This window comes from Malaclemys terrapin, chromosome 13 (assembly GCF_027887155.1).
Source record: "Malaclemys terrapin pileata isolate rMalTer1 chromosome 13, rMalTer1.hap1, whole genome shotgun sequence".
NCBI classification, from domain to species: domain Eukaryota; kingdom Metazoa; phylum Chordata; order Testudines; family Emydidae; genus Malaclemys; species Malaclemys terrapin.
Window position 1 is genome coordinate 31,651,188 of NC_071517.1, and position 24,734 is coordinate 31,675,921.

At 50.6% G+C, this 24,734-nt stretch overlaps 1 protein-coding gene across 1 annotated transcript in view; it reads right to left on the bottom strand.

Moving 5' to 3' along the window:
• LOC128848361 (butyrophilin subfamily 1 member A1-like) overlaps positions 1–24,734 on the bottom strand; it is an 82,062-nt gene that overhangs the window by 11,104 nt on the left and 46,224 nt on the right. The window contains exons 4-10 of the mRNA XM_054048341.1: positions 21,657–21,773; positions 15,548–15,580; positions 15,210–15,242; positions 15,089–15,121; positions 8,130–8,150; positions 5,891–5,896; positions 5,760–5,786 (exon numbers count right to left, since the gene is read on the bottom strand). Coding sequence (XP_053904316.1) covers positions 5,760–5,786; positions 5,891–5,896; positions 8,130–8,150; positions 15,089–15,121; positions 15,210–15,242; positions 15,548–15,580; positions 21,657–21,773 — 270 coding nt within the window. The remainder of the gene's footprint in view (positions 1–5,759; positions 5,787–5,890; positions 5,897–8,129; positions 8,151–15,088; positions 15,122–15,209; positions 15,243–15,547; positions 15,581–21,656; positions 21,774–24,734) is intronic.

Consider the following 24,734-nt stretch of genomic DNA (forward strand, 5'->3'; position numbering starts at 1 on the left):
GGGTTGTTCGCTCTTGGGACTGAGAGGGACCAGACATCAATCCAGGTTCTCCCCATCTTTCTAAACAAGTCTCTCCTATTTCAAACTTGTAAGTAAAAAGCCAGGCAAGGCGTCTTAGTTTTACTTTGTTTTCTCAACTTGTAAATGTACCTTTTACTAGAGTGTTTATCTTTGTTTGCTGTACTTTGAACCTAAGACTAGAGGGGAGTCCTCTGAGCTCTTTATGTTTGATTACCCTGTAAAGTTATTTTCCATACTGATTTTACAGAAATGATTTTTACCTTTTTCTTTAATTAAAAGCCTTCTTTTTAAGAACCTGATTGATCTTTCCTTGTTTTAGATCCAAGGGGGTTGGATCTGTATTCACCAGGAGTTGGTGGGAGAAAGGAGGGGGATGGTCAATTTCTCCTTGTTTTAAGATCCAAGGGGTTTGGATCTGTATTCACCAGGGAATTGGTGAAAGGTTTCTCAAGGCTTCCCAGGGAAGGGAATTAGTCTTTGGGAATGGTGGCAGCGGACCAAATCTAAGCTGGTAATTAAGCTTAGAAGTCTTCATGCAGGCCCCCACAGTTGTACACTAAAGTTCAAAGTGGGGATACAGCCTTGACAGGTGTCCTTGGAGATTTTTAGGGGAACAAGATGATCACCCACTGAAGAGCTGGATGTCGATGGGCACAGATACGGAGGTGCTGGCTACAAAGGAAGCTGCACTAGTGGCCGTGTCCTCTACAGTGACCCAGCACACCCACCCACTAATGGACCGAGAAGAACTAGAAGAAAAGGTTGCTGCAGCTGAGGGGAGCAGGGCCGAAGGCCTTGCACATCTGAACACCCTCCAGGCCCAAAGGCTGAGGAGGAGCTAGAGGAGATGCGCTGACAAGGGACTGGATCTCAGCCCAAGCCATCCAGCGGGAGCAGGAGCTCTGGAAGGAGCCAGTCTCAGCACTGGAAGGCAACCAGGGAACAGCAGTATTTGTTGCTGCAGAAGGAGATGACGAAGCTCCAGAATCAGCTTAAGATCGAGTGTGGAATGAAGCCCAGTTCTGAGACACATATGAAGCAGGAGAGCCCAGAGGCCTTGTGGAAAGAGATAAAATTATGCCAGAGAGAGAAGACAAGTCCTCTCCAGAAAACAGAGCAGCCGGGCAGCGAGCTATGCCAGCCAGCTGGAGACAAGGTCAGCGCTGTGATGGGTGCATCGGGTGGAAGATGGGCTGTCTGAGGTGGGGATTCCGGTTGCTAAAGGGAAAAGCAACCATGTTAATAACATAAAAACACATATCCAAGTAGGGTGACCAGATAGCAAATGTAAAAAATTGGGACAGAGGGTGGGGGGCAATAGGCATCTATATAAGAAAAGGCCCCAAATATTGGGACTGTCCCTATAAAATCAGGACATCTGGTCACCCTACATCCCAGAGGAAGCTGAAATAAGAAGGGAAGAGACAAGGGACCTCTCCCCCGCAGAGGCCTCGAAGAGCAACACAAAGCCTGAACCGGAGCTGGACTATAAAGAAGTCCATCCGAAAGGAAAAGACGCCCCCCCCAGGGAGGAGCAGGAAGGTGCTTTTCCAGCTGATAACATTAAACACAGTCATGTGGGCAGAGGAGGATCCGAAATGGGCTCCCAGAGCTCCTTTGCTGAAGGCTGCAGGAAAAAAGATATGGCCAGTAGTAATTAATGATGCAAAGAAGGAGCTAGTCTGAATGAAAGAGACCTTGGAAGAGACTCGCTGCAGATTTATGTGAATTCAGGGGACATCATTACTTGGTAGTTGTGGATGATTTTTCCAGGTATGTAGAAATAGTGTACTTGAAAGACGTAACACACCAGAGTGTTATAGAGCAACTGAAGTGCACTTTTGGTCATTTCAGGGTTCCAGAAGAACTTGTGACAGAGCATGGACCACAATTCACTGCAGCAGAATTTAATTTAGCCAAATAAAATATGGCCTTCCTCATATTACTAGCAGCCCATATTACTCACAAGTGAATGGAGAAGCTGAAAGAGCTGTACAGACAGCCAAGAATATCCTACAGCAGAAAGATCCATTCTTTGCTCTTCTGAGTTACAGATTAACACCAATAGCAGCTCCTGGATACAGTGCAGCACAACTCCTGATGGGAAGACAACTCAGAACTACCCTCCCAACGTAGGGAGTAGCCAAATCCGATAAAAAGGCAAAAAGAGCTTATGAACACTTTTACAACAAACATCACTCAAAGACTTACCAGGTCTAGAACCTGGTGATGGTGTTTGTGTCAAACTGGATGGAGAAAAAGAATGGAATACTCCAGCTGTCGTAAAAAATAATTCAGCGCCCAGGTTGTATGTGGTCAAGACTGACAGACGAGAGCTCAGCAGAAATTGTCAGTATCTACAGTTTGTTTCTCAGAAAGAACAATCGACAGAGCAAACTCTACAGAAGGTGGATGCAGAGCAAGAAGACGACTCAAGGATTCCAGATGGACCACAGTCAGTCATTGCAACTAATGAACACCCAGAGAACCAATCTGTTACATATTTGGGTCATGTAATTAGAAGACCAGTACATTGAGAGACACCTGACAGACTGACCCGTACAGCACTCCAAATACAGTGTGACAGTGTAAATACTGTAAATGGTAGGAATGTAGGATTTAAAGGGGGAGATGTACTGGAATGCTAAACTGTATTATGCTGTTCAGCCACTAGGTGCTGCTGTGAGCTAAATACATTTTTAAACACTCCTCAGTCAGACCTGGCAGAGCATTAACTGCTGGTGTGTATCTGGCTCGGAGGAAAGCGCTGTGGTGTGGCCAGTCCATATCTGGCACAGGAGCATGACACCAGTGGTGAAAGGTCAGTGCTATTGACTACCTCTGCGATGGCCAGAGAGCCTGACTTAGGGTTGGTCTACACTACAGAGTCAGTCGGACGTAAGATAGCTTACATTGACCTAATTATGTCAGTGTACACACAACAGCCTTGCTCCCACAGATGTAAGTGTTGTACTACACTGACATCATAACTCCACCTGCACAAGAGGCATAGGACTAATGTCGGTGTAGTTAGGGTGATGCAGTGTTAGTTCAGGCACTGCCTTACTTACATCAGTTGTTGGCTGTCATTAATTTCACTAGAGACAGGAAGGTGCTGAGGAGAAGGGATCCCAGGAGAGCTCACAGAGCAAGGAGCCTGGAGGGGATACCCCCAGAGAGAGGGGCTCACCTGAGGGAGAAAAGCACCCAGAGGTGACAACGACAGCCCACAGCAGCTACAGCAGGACAGAGCCCTAAAGCTGAGAGCTGCAGGGAATAAAGGTGCAGCCTGACCTGAACCCAGCTCTGGGGGCTCCTGATTCCACAAGGGAGATTGAACCAAGCCCAGCTCTGGGAATGGGGGGGCTGAGGGACTCCTGACTCGAGGACTTCAGGGCTGGAGCAGAGCAAAGGAAAAGATTTTATTTTGGGGTTTATGTGGACTGAAAACAGACCTCAGCAGGGGACTTTTGTCTCAGACCTTTTGGACTATGTGGAGTAATGTAAGGAGTAATGAAGAGGGTAAACTGAGGCAGGGTGTTTGCAGGGCCACCCTGAGCCAGCTGAGGGAGTGTGGAAGAGGGATGTGAGAAGGGGGTGATGATGGGAGGCTCAGGATCCCTACAGGCTCAGGGACATGAGATGGCCCAGGCCCATCTGTGACCAGGCCCAGTGGACACAGACTGCACTGGACTGGGGGCAGTGAGGGGGGAGAGGAGCAGAGATGGGGAGGGGAGCAGGGATGAAATGAACCAGAGCCTAGGTTGGTGCCTGGAAAGAGCATCTGGCCTTCCTGACTCTTGCCTTGCCCTGCGATTCTGTTCTGATCGTTGCCACCCAACTCCTTCTCCTCACCACCCTGGATGCCTCACACTCACTGCCATCCCCTTCGCTGGCTCCACTCCTTGTCCTCCCCTCCCAGGCTCTGCCCTGCTCACCCCTCACCCCCTGCTGCTCCCCCACTACTAGCCCCACTCACCCTCATGCTCACTTTGTTCCCTTCTCCCACCAGCTCCCCCTACATCCCGAACAAACTCCTTTCATGGTTAAAGTGCTGTCCTAGGAACCAGCAGATCTAGGCCCAGGTTCACCACAGGCTGCCTGTGTCACCTTGGACAAGTCACTGAGTCTCTCTGTGTTTCAGTTCCCCAGCTGTGAAATGGGGATAATCGTCATGGGCGGTGGGTAAAATAAGCCAGGCTCTGGCCCTGCCCATGTACCACACTCTTCCCCAAGCCATTGCCCAAGCCGGCTGGAGCTCAGCTTTGCTGCTGGCCAGAGACTAACAACCTGGCACTGGGGGCGGTGCTGAGGCCAGCCAGCAATTGGGCTCTGGGGGCCGGCACTGGGGACGGTACGGTGCTGGTGTTGACCAGTGGCTCAGGATAGTTTGACCAGGGTTCCTCTGGCCGCTGGGGGCGGGGGGCAGGCACATTCAGGGCACTGGTTGACTGGGGGGAGTGGACATTTGGGGCTCCAGCAGATTGGGGTTGGGGTGGATGGGGCCCTGGGCAGAAGGGGCTGGGCTGTGTGGCTAGCTTCCCCAAAGGGGGGGCTCACATGCTACCCATGATAATCATCCTCCCTTCCCCCACCCTGTGTCCGTCTGGTCTATTCAGACTGGAAGCTCTTTGGGGCAGGGATGGTCTGTTCTGTGTTTTACAGCTCCCAGCACCAGAGCCCTGAGCGTGGCTGGAAACTCCAGGCCGTCCTGCACTGCAAATAATATCAGTGTGTTTAGGGTCAGATTGTGCCACACTGACTCACGCTGGGCAGCCCCTCGAGTTCCATCGCGCCAGGGTGGCAGAATCCAGCCTTAACTCAATAAGAAATTCTATTTGTTTTATGCTGCCCTCAGATTTCCCAGGTGCTGCAGATGTTCCTGTTGAAGCCTGCACCTGGGGTGTGGAGTTCTCACGGGGAAGCTGGAGTGTGGACAGCCGAGCAAGGGACATCAGGGCTTGTGGTCCAGGGGAGAGGAGGGGAGGGGATGCTTCTCCTCTTTCCCTTGGAAGTAACTTGAAGGGTTTGTCTACACAGGGAAAAGCCGTGAGTGGCTAGTGCAGAACAGCTAATCAGCACTGCCTGCCTGTGCGGACACTCTGATTCCACGCTAAGAGTGCCCTTGTCTGCTTTGGGTTAATCCACATTGGAACTGAGTGCCCTCACCCCCTGCTGCAGACTGAGTGCAGAATAATAGTGTCCACACGGGGAGTTAGTGCGGAATAGGTTTAAATTCACACCCTCACTATTATGGTGCAGAACAGCGATTCCACACTAGCCATGCTGGGCTCTTCCCTGTGAATTCCCCACGCCACAAGCCCTCAGTGTGGGGAGAGGAGGTTTAAATTCCTTGTTCCCCACCCCAGCAACCCTTCTAGAGCCACCAGCCACCCCTCTGCCCTCCACCCACCCTCTGCCACTGCATCCAGCAGGGTTGGAAAAGCTCATCGGCTGGATGTTTCTGACAAAAAATGGTGAGCAGTGAAATAAATAATTAATTGACTAGAGGCTATAATATAGCAACAGAGAGTAGTTCAACAATTGCCTGTGGCACCAGCTTCCCCCTCACAGCAGGGTGTGGGTGTGTGTTCTCTCTCTCTCTAATTTTCACCTGGACAATGAAAATTTTGCCCCACCCCTTAGTTACTGTGAGAGCTGTGAGAGGACTGCGCAGGGATTGAGTATCCCAGGGGAATGGGTCTGAGAGTGACTGCGGCAGTATCAGCGTTAGTTACCTGCGTATCCTCGGGCTCTGGCGAGTCCTGAAATAATCAGACATGAGAATTTACACAAACGAAATGCAGCCTCAGCAAGTCACAGACTCAACAAGTCACACACTGTGAAAAACAAACGACACGGAGCTTACCCAGTTCTGCCAGAGGGTCCATGGGAATGAGAGGAGAGAAGGGAAAAAAGAACATAAATGAATCAATAGGAGAGATTCTCAGTAACCGAAGTGCCCCGTTCTAAACCCACATTACATTAGCCTCAGTGGAAATTTTTCCTGAGTAAGGACAGCAGGATTGGGCTCCTAATCAGTAGTTAGGGCTTCTCCTTTATTGCACCTGATCCCACAAAACCTCCCCCCAGAAATCAATGGGGCTGCACCTGTGGGGATCACTCCTGTGAGTCAGGGGGGCAGATAAAGGGCCCGGTTCTCTCCCTGCTCCAGTCACTGTGTGCTGGGATGGTGCAGACTGGCTGGGACCAGTCCCTGGACACCAGAGAATTCCCCTGGTGTAGGGAGAGCCCAGCTGGGCTAAAACAGAGTAACTGGCTCCTGTGCCAATTGCCCCCCTCATCCTGGTGTAGGGGGCATGTCAGGGCTGGGACTGAGGGGCTGGGAGGAGATGTGCTGGGGCAGGGCAGGGCACATCACCAATTCTCAGGGACCACAGACAGCTGGAGTGAATCAGAGCAGCCCCTGGGACAGCCTGAGAACCAGGGAGCCATAACCAGCTCCCGCCCTGCCCCCGCCCCCCACCTCAAGCAAGTCCTGGCCCTGCAGAGAACCTGGGCCTGCAGCTCAAAGAACTCTTCCTTCAGAAGTGTCTCCATCATCTGGGTGATGCTGGCGACCCAAGGGGTGCTGAGCTCCTACAATTCCTGCCAGCTTCAGTGTGATAAGACCCATGTGCCTGATCCTACAGCTGCTGTGTGTGGTGTGTGGAAATCAATAGGGCTCAGAGGGCCCGATCCTGCTCCAAGGAAACCTATGTGTGCGGGAGAACATCCATGGCGAGTTCTCAGGGCGGGCCCTTTTCATGTAAACTAATTATTGTTCTCGTTACAGGGTGTCTCTGGTGTCAGTAAGTGAAGTGTGTTTGTTTGTGTTTAAGACTGTATTTCCAAGGGTCAATGTGAAAAATAAAACTATTAATATTAGGGTTGCCAGGTGTCTGGTTTTTGACTGGAACACCTGGTCGAAAAGGGACCCTGGCGCCTCTGGTCAGCACTGCTGACTGCGCCGTTAAAAGTCCAGTTGGCGGTGCAGCGGGGCTAAGGCAGGCTCCCTGCCTGTCCTGGCTCCGTGTGACTCCTGGAAGCAGCCAGCATGTCCCTGCGGCCCCTAGGCACAGGGGCGATCAGGGAAGCTCTGCGCACTGCCCCTACCCTGAGTGGCGGCTCCATAGCTCCCATTGGCTGGGAACCAGGGCCAATTTGAGCTGCGGGGGCAGTGTCTGCGGGCGCTGAGGCACCTGGCCAACCCTGCGCCTAGGAGCCGGACATGCTGGCTGTTCCAGGAGCTATGCAGAGCCAGGATAGGCAGGGAGCCCCGCTGACTGGGAAATGCCTGAGGTAAATGCCGCCAGGTTGGAGCCCGTACCCCAAACCCTCTCCAGCACCCCAACCCCCGGCCCCAGGTCAGAACCCTCTCCTGCACCCTAACTCCCTCCCAGAGCCCACACCCCAAACCCCTGCCCCAGACCTGAGCTCCTACCGGCACCCACACTCCCTCCTGGTGCCCATACCCCCTCCCGCATCCCAACCCCCTGCTCCAGCCTTGAGCCCGCTTCCACACTTCAAACCCCTCGGCTCCAACCCCGACCCCCTCCTTAACCCCAAACGCCTCATCCCTGGCCCCATCCCAGAGTCTGCACCCTCAGCTGGAGCCTTCATCCCCTCCTGCACCCTTGCCCCAGCCCAGAGCCCCCTCCCATGTCCTGAACCCCTCATTTCTGGTCCCATCCCAAAGCCCGCACCCACAGCCAGAGCCATCACCCCCTCCTGCACCCCAAACCCTTGCCCCAGCCCCGTGAAAATGAGTGACAGTGTGGGAGAGCGAGCGACGGAGGGAGGGGAGATGGAGTGAGTGAGTGCGGGGCCTCAGAGAAGGCGCAGGGCCTAGGGGGTAGAGGTGGGGCAGAGGGTGGGGCAAGAGTGTATGGTATTGTGCCATTGGCAACTGTAGTTAATATTCATATTTCAATACCACAAATTTTTCATTCATTATTTCTGGGTAATATCTGGATTTCCCATTGTCATGTATGTTACCTGTAACAGTAACACATTCATTTTTTACACTAACATTTCTTTGCACACACAGCTCTGAGCGTTCCTTTTCCAATTTAACGCATAATCAAAACTAGTAAAAACACACTTACCTTTCACTGCCTCGTATTCCCCTGGAAAGTAAAAGACATTCTGAGTTAATGTTGAGTCTCAAAACGTAATGGGAAATAGTCAAACATCTCCCTCACTGGTGATACGAATGTTTTGCAAGATTTGTCCATAAGATGCTAAGCAGAGCACAGCACAGGAGCCGGCTTCTTATGGAGGCAGGGACCCAACGTGTCCTGCCCCAGCTGTTACATATACTTGTTATACACCTCAGACACTGCACAGGTAAACCTGGGCCAAAGAGCAGGGCTTCCTGGCTCCACATCACTACTCTCTGTCCCTCCCATATTGATCCCTGAAACTCTCCCCACCCGCTCCTCTTCATCCCCTGTCCTCTGCACGGACACGCACACCTTTAAGTAGGGTTACCAATTTTGGTTGGATGTATTCCTGGAGATGTCATCATATGACATAATCTTTAATTGAAGATTAATCTTTAATTCCTGGAGACTCCAGGCCAATCCTGGAGGGTTGGCAACCCTACCTTTAAGCCCCACCCGATGTCATACCTGCATATCCCATGGCCAGTCTCCTGCCCCTCTCCACATTGTTATTTGCATTCCAGTTGCATCTAGAGGTCACACTCAGAGCTGGGCCTCACTGTGCAAGGTCCTGCATGCACACACTCAGGGCTGGACCCCACAGCCAGGGCTGGATTAACTCTCTTGGGGGCCTGGGGCTAGTTGATTTTGTGGGGCCCCCTATGCTCTGGGTTGGGCCAAAAATGAGTGGTTCATTGTGTGGGAGGGGGCTCCGGGGAGCGGGCTGGGGCAGAGGTCTGGGCGGGAGGTAGGGTGCAGGAGAAAGCTGGGGCTGGGGGGTCTGGAAGGGAGGGAGAGTGCAGGAACAGGGTGGGGGTGCGGGGTCTGGGAAGGAGAAAGGAATGTAGGGTGCTGGAGCAGGCTGGGGGGTGGGAGTGCAGGGTCTGGGAGGGTGCAGGAGCAGGCTGGGGGGGGTCTGGGAGGGAGGGTTCAGGCGGGGGCTGGGGGTGGGAGTACGGGGTCTGAGGGAGGGTGCAGGAGTAGGCTGGGGGGGCTGGGAGGGAGGCGGTAGGAGGGGGTGGGGGTGGGGGGTCTGGGAGGGTGTAGGAGTAGGCCAGGGGTGGGGGGGCGGGGTCTGGGAGGGAGGGTGCGGGAGCAGGCTGGGGGTGGGAATGTGGGGTCTGGGAGGGTGTAGGAGGGGGCTGGCGTGCGGGGCACTTACCTGGCGTTCCCACTTGGTGTGGGGGAGGGACACCTGCGGGCACTGCCCCCCACAGCTCCCATCGGCCCCAATTCCCAGCCAATGGGAGCGGCGGGGGCGGAGCGAGCGAAGTACTGGGAGAGAGAGAGCTTCCCTGCACTAGCGGTGACGCGACTCCAGCCCGCTTCCCCCCCGCCCTCTGCCAGGCAGATCTGGCAAAGAATGCATCACGGAGGGGCTTTAGTGGCTGCAGCCCGGGCCCCCACGCTTAGCCCGGGGCCCTGGGCTACAGCCCCTAAAGTCCCTTTCTTAATCCAGCTCTGCCCACAGCACTAGGACCTGTACACACACACTCCAGACTGTGAGACACAATCCCTATTCCAAAGAGTTTACAAACTTGGGGCCTGACCCTGAAAATATTTATGCCCCGGTCTAACTTTACCCACAAATCTCCTCCTTTCCCGACCCACCCCTCTAACTGCTGCCCCATCTCCCTCCTCCCTTTTGTCTCTGAACTCAGTGAACCCAGTCTGCAAACAATGCTTGTGTCTCCAGCTGTCCTAGATCCCTTCCAGTCTGACTTCCCACTCCACTCAGACCGCTTTCACTGGGGTCCCTAGTGATCACTCTGGACAAATCTCAGTGCCCACAACCTTATGGTTATTTTTGGTTCCTCCCTCTGCACACCCAGGCCATTTCCAAACACTGCTGCTGCTTCTTGAGTGTTATCTCCAGTATCTGCCCTTTTCTCTCCATCCTTGCAGCACAATCCCTCTCTCAGGTCCTCATTATATCCTGCCACTATTAATGCAACATCCTCTTCTATGGCTCCCATATGCACCCACTGTCCCCCTTCTGTCCACAGAAGCCGCATCTAACAAAGTGACAGTCCCTGGCCCAGGGAGCTCACCCTCTGCATGGCAGACCGGGTACAACGGGGGATGAAATAGACAACTGGGGTGAAGGGGTTGGGAGGGGGAGGTAACGATAAAAACAAACAAAAGCCCAGCTCAGCAGGTGCCCAATGCCAGACGAGAGAGATTCCAGGGGCCACAGCACAGCTGGGTTTGGAGAAGTGATTGAAGAGAGAAGGAGGCAGCTTCACAAATACTGAGGGGGTATTTTTCTGTACACGGAGAGGGAAGGGGAGAAAACACTGAGGTGTTTAAGGGAGATATAGACAGGTGGGTGACCCAAGCTGAGGGTGACCAGACACCCCAATATTAGGGACTTTGTCTTATATATGCAACTATACACCCTACCGCAAAAAAAAAAAAATAATAATAATAAAAAATAAATAAATAAATAAAAAGCCCAGCAGCAATACGGTGCTGAGGGTGACAACCCTGTGCACCCACCCCTAGAACTGGCTCTGCAGGCTGCCATCGCTGGCAGAGGGACGGTGGCGCCAATCGCTCAGACAGGGTGGGAGTAACTGGTGAGGGACCTAAAGGCAATGACAAGGAGCTTGTGCTGGAGCGGTGCTGGAGGGGGCCTCAGTGGAACTAAGTGGTGGATGTGGCAGGAGAGACGAGCCTGAGGGCTGAGCCTAGCAGCCATGCTTTGGATGGAGCTGAGGGGCCAAAGCGGCTGGCGTCAAGGCTGGGCAGGAGGAGATCACAGCATTGGAGGTGTGAGATGATGGGGTGAACGAGAGCCTGGGCTGTCAGGACAGACACAAGAGGCTGTATCTGTGACGTGTTACACAGGCAGGAGCAGGGAGACTGCGGTGAGGTCAGGACGTGCGGGCCCAGCGAGAGGCTGAGTCAGAGACGATGCCCAGATTTCTGGCCTGAGTGACTGGGCGGATGGAGGTGTTGTTAGAGTGGCCAACACTGTATTTCAAAAATACAGGACAGTTTTTTCTGTCCCACCCAACTCCCAACCCAGACCAACATCATAGAGTGATTCTCCCAGCCAGGGCAGGGGAAATAGCCTTGGTCCCCTCCCATAAGGAGCCACCTCGAGCAGGCTCAGACCCCAGGCTTCCCATTCTGCTCTGGGCTCCCTGCTGTCAGCTCAGGCCTCACACCCCAGCTCAGGGATACAATGTCTGGACCACAGGAGGGGCAGAGATCCTGGTACCTAGTTCAGGGGCAGCCCACTGTTCAGGATGGGAGGCTGGGAGGAGGGAGAGCAGCCACAGCCCCCTGCCTCTGGGAGGGCTCATGGTATTATCCAAAGAGATGAAGAAACTAGGAAGTGAGGAGGGCTCTGAGGGGTGCAGAAGAGATTAAACACTCAGCTGTTGAACCTAAGTTGCCCTCTGGACATTGATGAGGAGACGTCAGACTGGCTGAGATGTGGGAACAGTCTTTAGTGGAGAAAGAGTTTGAGAAACATTGGCGTAGAGGTGGTATCTGATGCCACGCGTGTAGGTAAGAGCTACTAGAGGCAGGGTGTGGAGAGAGGAGAGCAGGGGGCCAAGCACTGGCTCTCAGGGGTGTTCTCTGAAAGAGACAGGAAGAGACCAACTCAACAAAACAGACACCAAAGAAGTGATTAGAAAGGCAGGAGGAGAACTGGGAGAGGAGGGAGATGTGAAAGCCAAGGATTTAATGGAGACGAGTGGTCTGGTCAATGGTGTCAGAAGGAGGAGCATGAAGCTAGAGCAAGGAGAATGAGGATCACACAGAAGCCATAGGATCTGTCCAGGAAGGTCATTAGAGACTTTGGCGAGAGTGGTTTCAGGGGAGTGCAGGGGACAGAAGCTGGATTGGAGCGGGTTTGGATGGAATTGGAGGAGAGGAACTCCAGATAGCAATTGTAGACAGAGCGTTCGCTGAGCTTAGAGATGGAAGGCAGAAGGGGCAATAAGTAGACAGGGAACTGGGGTCAGGGATGGAAAGTGTGAAGATGAGTGAGACTACGTGTCACAGGGTATCTGGTCTTTTAAGGGGAGTTGGGTCCAGCCCCGCCCTGTGACTAATCAGCTGATGTTGAGGCTAGGGATCAGGTGACAGCTTAAAGATCTGCTTGTCCTCATAAAAGCCTGGCCAGGAAGTCCCTCAGCTAAGGAGAGCTTCGGGGAGCAGGAATACACCTGCAGGACACCCTAGGACAGGGAAAAGAGCCCTGTGCATGTCTGATTGTAACAAAAACATGAAAACAAAGTTTTAACAAGGTTTCAAACAGGAATTTGGACGGGCATCCAAATCTCTGAGGCAGCTTCGAAAACCTCAGCCTCATTGTGTGAAAGGCTGGAAATTCGTAACTCCATTCCCTGCACCAGTCTTCTCGCAGCCACTGTGAGTAGAACTGACCAGTGGGTGAGAAATACCTTGTCAGACAGGATAGTGCCCTGCTAACAAGAATAGGCTATAGATTGTGTTTCTTATACCTGTAATGTCGTTTCCAAATCTACACTTGCTTTTATTTGAGTCTCTGTCTCAGGCTCCATTAATTAAACTTCAGTTTGGTTTTACTGTAGACGTATCTAAGTGCCTGGTGCAAAGGCGTGTGTTGAACCAAGGTGAAGCCACTAAGCGGGGGTGCACTGCTTCCACTGAGGCAGCAGATTGTGCATTGCTGGTGTCCAGGAGGAGACGGGGACTGGGCACTCAAGTGTAACAAAGCTGGGGTGTGAATTGTAGCCTGCAGAGAGACACAGTGGGGCTCCTGGAGCCCGGAGCACAGCGTTTCATGTTGCCTTTAGCCAGTAGCTTTGGGAGAGTTTCCCCCAGTGAGCACAGACAAGGCTCTCACACTGTGAGCAGGTTGCAGCGATTTACCCTGGAGAATTCATGTAACCCCAAAGGCACCTCAGAGCTCCCGATACAATGAATGGGGGCCTTAGAATGGGATCCACAGAACCCAGTGTGCGAGGAGCCATGTAAGCCAGCCAATAGGAGAGGCTGACAAGAGGGGTTTGTGCTAAGCCCCGCCCCTCTCCTGACGTTGGTGCCTCTCTCTGCTAGCAATCCACAGCCAGGAGCCCCTCTTCTGGAGCCAGGCAGTGTGTCTGTGAGACAGAGGAAGGCACTGGCCATGCTCCACACAAGATGGCCGAAGGGCAGAGGGGTGTTATAGAGTGATTCTGAGTTAATATTTAATTGAAGTGTAACAACTTGAACAAAAGAGACAGAGGGAGCCTCACATCAGAATGTCCCATAGCCCAGTGGTTAGAGCATTGTCCTGAGAGGTAGAAGATCCTTGTTTAAATGCCTTCTCCTCATCTGGCAGAGATGGGGGACTTGAACCAGAGTCTGCCACAGCCCAGGTGGGTACCCTAATCCCTGAGTTAAATGTTACAAGGGAGGCTCCTTGCTTCTCCATCTCCCACCTCATTCTGTGTGCTGTTGGGTGGCCTCTGAGCACATTTACTGGATCAGGCCCCACAAGTGAGCTAGATGCTCCTCCCTCAGTTTATGTGTCTCCTGGGGCACAGGTGGGAGATAGGTGCCCAGATGTCTATAGCAAGGCAGCCGTGTGCTTCACGTGCCCAGAGGCAGAAACTTAGATATTGAGAGAACTTTTACACCAGAGATTAATGCCCCGAGTGAGTTTAGGTGCCTACAGGGTTGGGTTTCAACCAAGTGGGGTTTTGTGGACCATGGTGCCTAAAACTGGGATTGAGAGGCTTATTTCTGGGGTTTCTTTGTAGATCCAGGCCATAATGCACAATGCAATTCCCAGATAAAAACTACATTAATGTGGAGTTAAGGCTGAGGGGACGTACTTGTAACTTAAGGGTAAAACACATTACAGGAGGAATCTTTTAATTATTCCCAAACCAAGTGTTATACACCCAGGAAATACAAATTATGATTAAATTATAAAATAAATCTATGGTCTAGAAATGCAGCTAAGGCACCTAAACAACCTTAACTCTGCCCTGTAGTAAGATCATGAGGGGAAAACTGAAAAAAAATGGTGTGCCTTTACAAATCAGTTTCATTTAATGTAGAACTACACACACTGCTCTGCACTGATCAGACCTGTATGGTTATTGTATGGAGTCACTGCAGGGTGGAGCTGAGGTTGTGGGTGTGCGTGGTCACTGAGGGTGAAATCCCTCCCCCCCATATTACATGGGCACAGAAGGGTCAGAAAACAGGAGGTTCCCAGGTGAAGGATCCTGTCAAACACTGGACAAGTCTGTCCGGGTTCATCTTCATTGCAAAAAACCTTGTGTCAGTGGGTCTGAGCCTGGGGCAACTGACTCAGGCTTGCAGAGCTCACACTACAGGGCTAAAAATAGCAGTATAGAAGTTTCTGCTCGGGCTGGCACCTGAGTTCTGAAACCCAGCGATGGGGGAGGGTCTCAGAGTCTGGGCTCCAGCCCGAATGGGAACGGCTATACTGCTAGATTTAGCCTTGCAGCACGAACCCCAGTCAGTTGACCCAGGCTCTGAGACTCGCAGCCACAGGTGTGTTTTTGCACTGTACACGTACCCACGTCTCCAGCAATGAGACTAACCAAGCTGGGCTGGTGTATTCAGGGCCCTGGGCTCAAGGTGCCATTTCTGTAATTCCCATGGGGTTTATTAGGACAAATGGGCCCTTCACCCTTCAGAGCCCGTCTGTGTCAGTGTGAGCAGCCCTGAGCTCCCTGCTTGGGGCTCTGGTGCCAATACGGAGACATTCCTTGTCACTCATTCAAACATGTAACTCCACTTGCTAAAATTGAGCTAAATATGTTAAACAGTGACTCCACTGGCAGTAAATGTGGCTTTCAATTGAGTTAAGTTGGCTTGACTGAGCTGACTTGACTGACTTGACACGAAATCTTCAACGCATCCCATTGGTCCCAGACACTGACCTTTCTGCCTCTTCATCGCAGCTTGCAGGGTCTCTAGGGGGAGAAAAGAGGGAGAGGTGAGACTTCCCCCTGTCAGGTTTATGGGGATAATGTTAATTTTGTAACTGGCCCAGACACTGACCTTTCTCTCGTTCCCGTTCAGACAGCAGGGTCTCTAGAGAGAGAACAGAGCGAGAGGTGATGCATTAATTCATAGATTCCAAGGCCAGAAGGGACCATTGTGATCACCTAGTCTGACCCCTGTATAACACAAGCCAGGGGACTTCCCCACAATAATTCCTACAGCAGTTCATTTAGAAAAACACCCAATCTTGATTTACAAATTGCCAGTGCTGGAGAATCCACCATGGCCCTTGGGAAATTGTTCCAATCATTAATTAATAATGGCAAGATTTCACCCTATTTTATTTATGGGGATCACTCTACTGTCAGCTAGTGTAATGGGATCCAAACACTGACCTTTCTCACTCTCCATCTCAGATCGCAGAATCTCTAGAGGGAGAAAAGGGCGAGAAGGGAGATTTCACTGTCGTGTTTATGGTGCAGTTCCAGATATTAATATAATTGTGCTGTAACTATGAAAGTGAGGCAGACAGACTGACAAACAGGACACACAGACAGATCTGTCTCAACATCCCTGCACTGACCATCTCTCACTTCCCTCCCCCACCAACCATCACTTCTAGGAGCTGCTCTAAATGTCTCCCCCAGGAGTCATCACCGCTTTCTGGGACCCGTCACACTCCTGTCTGTTCTGGCTGTTGCAGGGGAGAGGAGAGAAGGTCTCTTTTTTGTATCCAGTTCCCTGTCTGCTCCCCCCCTGTGCCCATCCCCTGAAAAGCTCCAGGTCTCCCCAGCTCCTGACTGTGGGGATGGGGAAGGGAAGTGAAGGATGGGAATGGGGCATTGACCTGAGCTGGATAAGGGACAGTGTCTGATTGGCTCCATCATAGGTCAACTCCTGGCCATGTATCATTAGGGTCATGCCCATTCCCTGATCCTAGTGATATCTGGGAACAGCTCCTTCTAGGGCCTGGGTAGATGGGGTGCCCCAGCTAAGAATGGGGAGGAGGGGTCTTTCTTTAGCTGGATGCTTGGGTCAGCATGAGCCAGGGAGTGGTGTGTGGATGGGCCCCTACAGGCATCGCCTCTAAGATCAGCTCTTTCCTACTTGGAGCTCATCCACTTGGTGCATCAACCCTGAGGTACCAACATAGCTGGAAATGGAGGAAGCATCATATCTGGCAGTCACTGCTGAGCACAGACTGAGTGAGACCATCTTGTGACCCAGTGTGAGCAGCATCTCAGAACAGCTGTTCAAGTCCTGAGTGTGTTTGTGTTATTACAGCATTCTAGCTACACAGCTCACCAGTGCAGCTAGTGTGGAGAATTCTCTGAAAGGCCCAGGGAACAAGACAGAGACAGTTAATTTTTCTGATTTTTTTAGTGCTTGGAAATAAATCAAAGAATCATAGAATATCAGGGTTAGAAGGGAGCTCAGGAGGTCATCTAGTCCAACTCCTGCTCAAAGGAGGACCAATCCCCAACTAAATCATCCCAGCCAGGGCTTTGTCAAGTCTGACCTTAAAAACCTCAAAGGAAGGAGATTCCACCACCTCCCTAGGTAACCCATTCCAGTGCTTCACCACCCTCCTAGTGAAAAAGTTTTTCCTAATATCCAATCTAAACCTCGCCCACTGCAACTTGAGACCATTACTCCTTGTTCTGTCATCTGGTACCACTGAGAACAGTCTAGATCCATCCTCTTTGGAACCCCCTTTCAGGTAGTTGAAAGCAGCTATCAAATCCCCCCTCATTCTTTTCTTCTGCAGACTAAACAATCCCAGTTCTCTCAGCCTCTCCTCATAATTCATGTGTTCCAGTCCCCTAATAAAAAGAAGAACAGGAGTACTTGTGGCACCTTAGAGACTAACAAATTTATTAGAGCATAAGCTTTCGTGGACTACAGCCCACTTCTTCGGATGCATTCTCTGAAACCAGTCCCCTAATAATTTTTGTTGCCCTCCTCTGGATGCTTTCCAATTTGTCCACATCCTTCTTGTAGTGTGGGGCCCAAAACTGGACACAGTACTCCAGATGAGGCCTCACCAATGTCAAATAGAGGGGAATGATCACGTCCCTCGATCTGCTGGCAATGCCCCTACTTATACAGCCCAAAATGCCGTTAGCCTTCTTGGCAACAAGAGCTCATATCCAGCTTCTCGTCCACTGTGACCCCTAGGTCCTTTTCTGCAGAACTGCTACCTAGCCATTCGGTCCCTAGTCTGTAGCAGTGCATGGGATTCTTCCGTCCTAAGTGCAGGACTCTGCACTTCTCCTTGTTGAACCTCATCAGGTTTTTTTTGGCCCAATCCTCTAATTTGTCTAGGTCCCTCTGTATCCGATCCCTACCCTCTAGTGTATCTACCACGCCTCCTAGTTTAGCGTCATCTGCAAACTTGCTGAGAGTGCAGTCCACACCATCCTCCAGATCATTAATAAAAATACTAAACAAAACCGGCCCCAGGACTGACCCTTGGGGCACTCCGCTTGAAACCGGCTGCCAACTAGACATGGAGCCATTGATCACTACCCATTGAGCCTGACGATCTAGCCAGCTTTCTATCCACCTTACAGTCCATTCATCCAGCCCATACTTCTTTAACTTGGCGGCAAGAATACTGTGGGAGACCGTATCAAAAGCTTTGCTAAATTCAAGGAATAACACATCCACTGCTTTCCCCTCATCCACAGAGCCAGTTATCTCATCATAGAAGGCAATTAGGTTAGTCAGGCATGACTTCCCCTTCATGAATCCATGCTGACTGTTCCTGATCACTTTCCTCTCCTCTAAATGTTTCATAATTGATTCCTTGAGGACCTTGTCTTTGTTGAACTTCATCAGATTCCTTTTGGCCCAATCCTCTAATTTGTCTAGGTCCCTCTGTATCCTATCCCTACCCTCCAGCATATCTAGCACTCCTCCCAGTTTAGTGTCATCTGCAAACTTGCTGAGGGTGCAGATGAGCCCAACATAGCTCTCTCTGGAGACATAGACAAATTTTACATATGACTAAAAATGAGTGAATCTCTGTGTGGTGGGGCGTATCAACCCTGCACTGGTCCAACAAGGGTTGAACACAGTCTCTGGGTACAAGAGGCCATGCTTCCTCACCCCTCCTGGACACGCTCCAACTGGATGCTGGATATACAAGGGAGCAGTTCAGCCCAGTCTGGGCTGACAGAGGAAGAGAGCATACGCACACTCTGAGCTCCTGCCAGGAAGCTGCTAGAGCTGCAGATTGTGGTAGCTGAACATACCAAGTCCACGGCAGGACCCCGGTTGACCACAGAGACAGAGGAAGACAGATGGCTGTTGCTGGTGGAGGAAATGCCATCACTGGAATCATGGGTGGGAAGCAGCCCAGGAAGATTATTTGTTGAGGTTGGAACCTGAATCTGAAACCAGGGCTACTGGTTTCATAGGGCCCTGGGTTGGGACCCAGTGGATCAGGGTGGGTCTGGGTCCCCCTATCCCTTCCTGCACCTACCACTGGGTGCAGGGGCCACCCCAGGGATTGGGTGATTATGCCTGAGATGGTGACTATTGGGCACTGCTACTGGAGGCTAGAGCCACTGGTTGTTAAAGCCCCTGGTTGATTGACTTTCACTGCTAGGCCTTGCTGCCCTGAGGATAGGGGCAGCCATATTGACTCTGGCCATTGGGCCTCCGAGGGTGAGGGCAAGGACAGCCCCATATATTCTGGTCACAGGGCCTCTCTGCCCTCCACACCCACCCTGCCTAGGTGCTCACTATGATGGGATTGCTTGCCCAAATTATCACTTTTGGCTGACTGATTTAGTTGGGGATTGGTCCTGCTTTGAGCAGGGGGTTGGACTAGATGACCTCCTGAGGTCCCTTCCAACCCTGATATTCTATTATTCTATGTGGGATCCCCCATCTTCTTGTTATTGGGGCAGGAGGAACAAAGGGTTGTTATCCTTGGTGTCGTGGGTGAATGCCCACTTCATCAGACTTGCGTCTGATGAAGTGGGCATTCACCCACGAAAGCTTATGCTCCAATACTTCTGTTAGTCTTAAAGGTGCCACAGCTCTGTTGCTTTTTACAGATTCAGACTAACACGGCTACCCCTCTGATACTATCCTTGGTGTGTGAATCAAGGGCAGCAGAACTGTACTTGGCATAACTGATTAAAGGACTCACCTTCAACTAAATAGCAAGCCTTGCATCTGAAGAAGTGAGGTTCTTACCCACGAAAGCTTATGCTCCCAATACTTCTGTTAGTCTCAAAGGTGCCACAGGACCCTCTGTTGCTTTTTACAGATTCAGACTAACACGGCTACCCCTCTGATACTTCAACTAAATGGCACTAGCTAGGCAGGGGACATGGGCTCCAAAGCCTAGTGAGGTTGGCCAGCCAGCCAGCCAGCTATTTGATCCTCTAGCCCTGCTGTGTAATAACAAAGTTAATTTGGACTCAATTGAGAGTTTTGTTATACACCCCAGAGCTGAAATCACTGATATCTAGCTCTAAGTGTTAGATCTGCTTTGGGACAGTGTCTCTGATATAAGAGACTTCCTAGTGTGCACCAGCCAGTGAGGCTCCCACACTCTAACGCTGAAATCATGACAGCTGTGTTAAGTGGTGGGGACCTGATAACATCCTGTGGATTGAGGTAGCAATTGGCCAACAGGGTGGCTGGGGAAGAGAAGCAGAGTGCCAATTGTCTGGCCGGGTAGCTGGTGAAGAGGCACAGTGATTGGCCAGCACGGTGGCTGGGGAAGAGGAGTGGCAAGCTTTTGCCTGGGCAGCAGAGCTACTAATGTGCCTGCTTACCCCCTCTGGACCCAGGGTGGGAGGTGAACTCTGCAGATGCACCTCTGGACTCTGTGTCTGCACTGACCCAGAACAACAACTGTGAGTGGGGTGCAGAGAAGGGATGGGCATGTTACAGGGACATTTGGTTGCTGGACTTAAGAACCTGAGGGGAAAAGGACACTGCCTGAGTCTTTGGCTCATTGTTTATGTTTATGAACCCTGTTTGTGGTGTTTTCCCAAATTAATGCTGGGTTATTTCCCTCCTTTCATTAAAAGTTTCTTTCTACACAGAGACTTTGTGCTTACAAGAGGGAAAGTATTGCCTCTGAGAGACAGCCAGAGGGTGGTATATAATTGTCCCAGGTTACTGGGTGGGGGCTCAAGCTGGTTTTGTGTTGCATTGTTGAAGAGAAACCCCTAGATATTGCACTTGGCCCTTGTTGCTGCCAGTTCCAACAGGCAGAAGGTTTACAGGTGACAGTTCTAAAGGTACAACACCCAGTTCCAGCTTTCACAAGTACAAAGCACAGCTCCTTTCTGCTTCTCTGAATTACCTGCTTCCGTCCTCACTGGGAAATTGTTGGAACAGACATTTCCCCTTCCCAATTCTTCAGATACTTGTAAATTCCCACATAGCACTTCCGGCGAGAAAGCCCTGGCTGGGACTTTCACAGCTGCCTTGGGGGTTTGCACACTTGGTGCCCATCAATTTAAACAAAAATTGAGTATTCAGATCCCTTAGGCAGCTTTGAAAACCCCAGCATTGCTAGAAATGGCCAGATCACTAAAGGCCAATTTCTGCCCCTTGTGATCAGAGGAAAACCTACAGCTGAGCACTTGTACTACAATAGAGAGTTTATTGCCCTGTCCCTGTAGCAGGATCTCAGGGCTTATCTACACCTACAGCACTGCAGCTGCACCAGTGCAGATGCGCCGCTGGAGTGCTTAGTGGAGACGCTACCTACTCCGACAGGGGAGCCTCTCCCATTGGGGTAGGTACTCCACCTCCCCAAGAGCTAGGTCGGTATCATTGAGTTGCTCACGGGTGAGGATTGCCCACACCCCCGAGCGAGGAATGTAGTTCTACTGACAGAAGCGTGCAGTGTAGATCCACCCTCAGGCTGAGCACAGCAAGTTTCAGCGCAGTAACTTGCCAGTGTAGACAGGCTCCCAGCACTGGGAGCTACGCCCCTTGTGGAGTGGTTTTCCTAGAGCGCAGGGAGAGCTCTCACTGAGCGCTGGCGCGTGACCACACTGTAGATAAGGTAATTGCTAACCTCTCCATTACCACTACTTTCCCATTTGCAGCTCCTACTCATCTAGATGGGGCGGGGGAGGGGCATGCACAGACTGGGGGAGCAGAACTGGAACTGAAGAAATCCCCTCTCTCCTACTTTCTTAGTGTTTTCTTGCTAAGTTACACATGTCAGCGCTCCAAGCCCAGCTCACTGAACCCCACCCGGGTGTTTCAATGTAAGCAGAGCTGATCCCCGTAGAATGGTTCAGAATCCCATTCGATTGGGATCCTTTAGTGAGCATTGAAGGCGTGAAGCCATTTGACATTTCTCAGCTCAAATGTGAAGTCATCGTTCACCCTCCTCCCGCCACCCATTGCCTGAATCTCTTCTGAACATGGAATCAAAGCCCCTTAATACCAGTATCTTTACTTTTGATTTTCATTTTTCTCTCTCCCTCCATCCCAAATTCCCCCCTCTCGTTACTTCACCTGTTGCTCGGTGTCGCCTCCAGAAGCAGTAACCGGCCAGGGCCATGAGAACAGCCAGGAGAGACAGGATCACCCACAGAGCCACTTTTGAGGGATTGACCCTGGGGAAAAATGGCTCTGCAAGAGAAAGTGCCATTGACTTGGGAGCAAACACGCGCAGAATGAAGGCAGGACGCTGTGACAGTGGTAACACTGTGATTAGTTAAAAGACTCTCACAGGGAAATACACCGTGAGATGTGGCTTCTTTGTGCTTTATTATTGAGTCAATGAAAGTCCAGGCTTTATTCTTCTTACTGATCAAAGTTCATTAGTGGGAGGGGGGGTGTTGGAGGTGGGAGGGGGTAGGGACAGGGTGGAGCTCTGCTGTGTTACATCAATCCCCCACTGGCATAAACTCAGGTATTCCCTAGGCTGCTCTAACTGATCCCCAAGCTGCAGCCAGTGCAGAATGGCCCCCTGAATCAGAGAGTTGTGACCAGCTCCGACACCCCCACCTCCCCTGTGCTCAGAGGGGCTCAGCCACATGAGAGTCTGGCCCAAAACATGTTATTGCAGGATTTTAATACAAACAAAACTTGAGCCTGGAGAGTCAGATTAAAAATTCCTCCAGATTCCTCTTCCCTGGGCCCTGGCGTGATGCTGGTGACAGGGTTCTTGCTATGTGATTAGTGCGGTGTATTGAAAACTGTGTAGAAATCACAAATTGTCACTCTGAATCCTGGGGGGTTTTCTGGTGCTGCTTGCAGGCTAGGGGGCTCTGTAAGGAGCATGCAATGTGGGCCTCTGCAGTCACTCTGCACAGAGCCAGGTGGGCTGTGTTCTGCCTCTGTGCCTCAGGGAGCAGCCTGCTTTGTCTCTCTCTGTATTTGGCTGTTGTGTGTTAGAGTTCTGGATTCCTGGGAATAAAGCAGCGTTACATTGCACCCTTCCAGGAAAAGTATTTGTTTTGTTTCTCACTCTCTGTGGGTATGCTGTGAACACAACAATCATGTGATACCGGGCACACCATACGCTTATCAGCAGTGCAGTACTATGAGATCTCAGATGAATAGTGATTAACAAATGCAACATTGTTATTATTAGAGTGATGAACTACTCATTCTGTATTAACAAAGTTATTTGGTAGATAATAATACAGAAAAATACGAACCTTTTTTCTAGAAATCAAGATGCTTTTTAGCTAAAAGTTTGTTTCTGCATGTTTTGGGCCTCATCCTTTAGTGTTAGCACTGCCAAAAACTCTCATCAGCCTAGTTATGCAGGGAAGGTAGGACCCGTCCCATTGTGTGACCGTGGAATAAAAAACCACAATGTACATGCATGGCCGATGCTGGCTGTGGAACTCTCTGATTACTACCTTTTGAGCAATTAAGTACAAGTTACAACCTGATCCTCAGTTATGACTTGGGCAAAACGCTGGGATTTTGCCAGAGTCTGAACTGCAGGACGGGGCCCATAGTGCAGCTCTCACATTGATGTGGGAGTTTCAGATGTCATCTAAGTAGCGATGCTCAGACCATATCCAGTGGGAGGGGGTCTGAGTCAGGAAAAATGACTTCATTAGCCAGATTTTCATAAATACTCAGCACCACAGAATGTCAGGGTTGGAAGGGACCTCAGGAGGTCATCTAGTCCAATCCCCTGCTCAAAGGGGGATCAATCCCCAGACAGATTTTTGCCCCAGATTCCTAAATGGCCCTCTCAAGAATTGAACTTACAACCCTAGGTTTAACAGGCCAATGCTCAAACCACTGAGCTATCCCTCCTCACCCAGCAGCTTTCACTGAGAAGAAAGGAGAATTCCCTCCCCCACCCCCACTGAGAACTGCAATGGTCACAGCACACACAGAGAAGTTAGACACAGACATCAATACTCTTGCTGGAAGGTTGCAGTGTCACATGACTTTATTCCTTAGAATCCAGAATCTTAACCCACAAGAATCCCACAATGGAGTCTCTAAGGCAGTGGGCACAGTTCATCCAACCTTGCTTTACGTAACACTGTGACACACCGCACCCCATATAAAACCCTGAACCCCCATGTTCACCACTATTATATGGTTATGATATATTTTGTACAAAGTATGCCTTGTGAAGTATCATTTGAAATTCATAATTTACTGAATATCATTGTTCTGTTAAAATGTGTACGTTAACATTGTATGTGGAGCTATGAGATTTTACTATGTTTGTTAGTGAAATATGTTGTAATTCTGGGAAATGCCCACAGACTAGCTCCTCAGAAACAACAAAGAACTGACGACAGGTGATGGCAAGCTATTAACAGCTGAGGCAACCATTCGCCATCAGGGGGACTGTAAACAAAAGATGTGCATATCATCCCTAGTGACATCTCAAACGTCACGTACACAGATGGTGAGTACAAGAAATGTACAGTTCTCCTGATAGACTCTTTGACTCTCACATACACAGGGGACTGTTTTGTCTACACCCCAGTGGGGAGTAATCCTTGAAGAGAGGAGGAGGGTATAAAATAATAGACAGTGATCTTCACATTACCTCTCCTCCCCCATCTCTACTCACAGCAATAAGATTGCTTGAAAGTCAGTAGGAGCATCATTGAACTGTGTGTGTGGAGGGCAGGGAAGAGTTGGTCCTAGCTGGAAGGCTTTCCAGTTAGTTTGGACTGCAGTAAGTTTTTGGGTGTGAGAAACCTTTTTGCTTTCAAATCTTACTTAGATTGGTAAAATTTAGGAATTAGTTTTTGGTTTTATTTTTTATTTCTTTTGTAACTAATTCTGACCTTTATGCCTTATCCCTTATTATCACATAAACTCTATATTTCTCTAGTTAATAAACTTGTTTTATTGTTTTACCTAAACCAGCGTGTTTTGGTAAAGTGTTTGGGAAATCTCTACTCAGGTTAACAAAGGCACCAGCAGAATCATTTCCTTTGATGAAATGACTGACTATTAATGAGCTGGCATTGTTCAGTAGTGTGCTGGTGTTATAACTATAAAGGGAAGGGTAATAGCTGTCCTGTGTACAGTACTATAAAATCCCTCCTGGCCAGAGACTCCAAAATCCTTTTCCCTGTAAAGGGTTAAGAAGCTCAG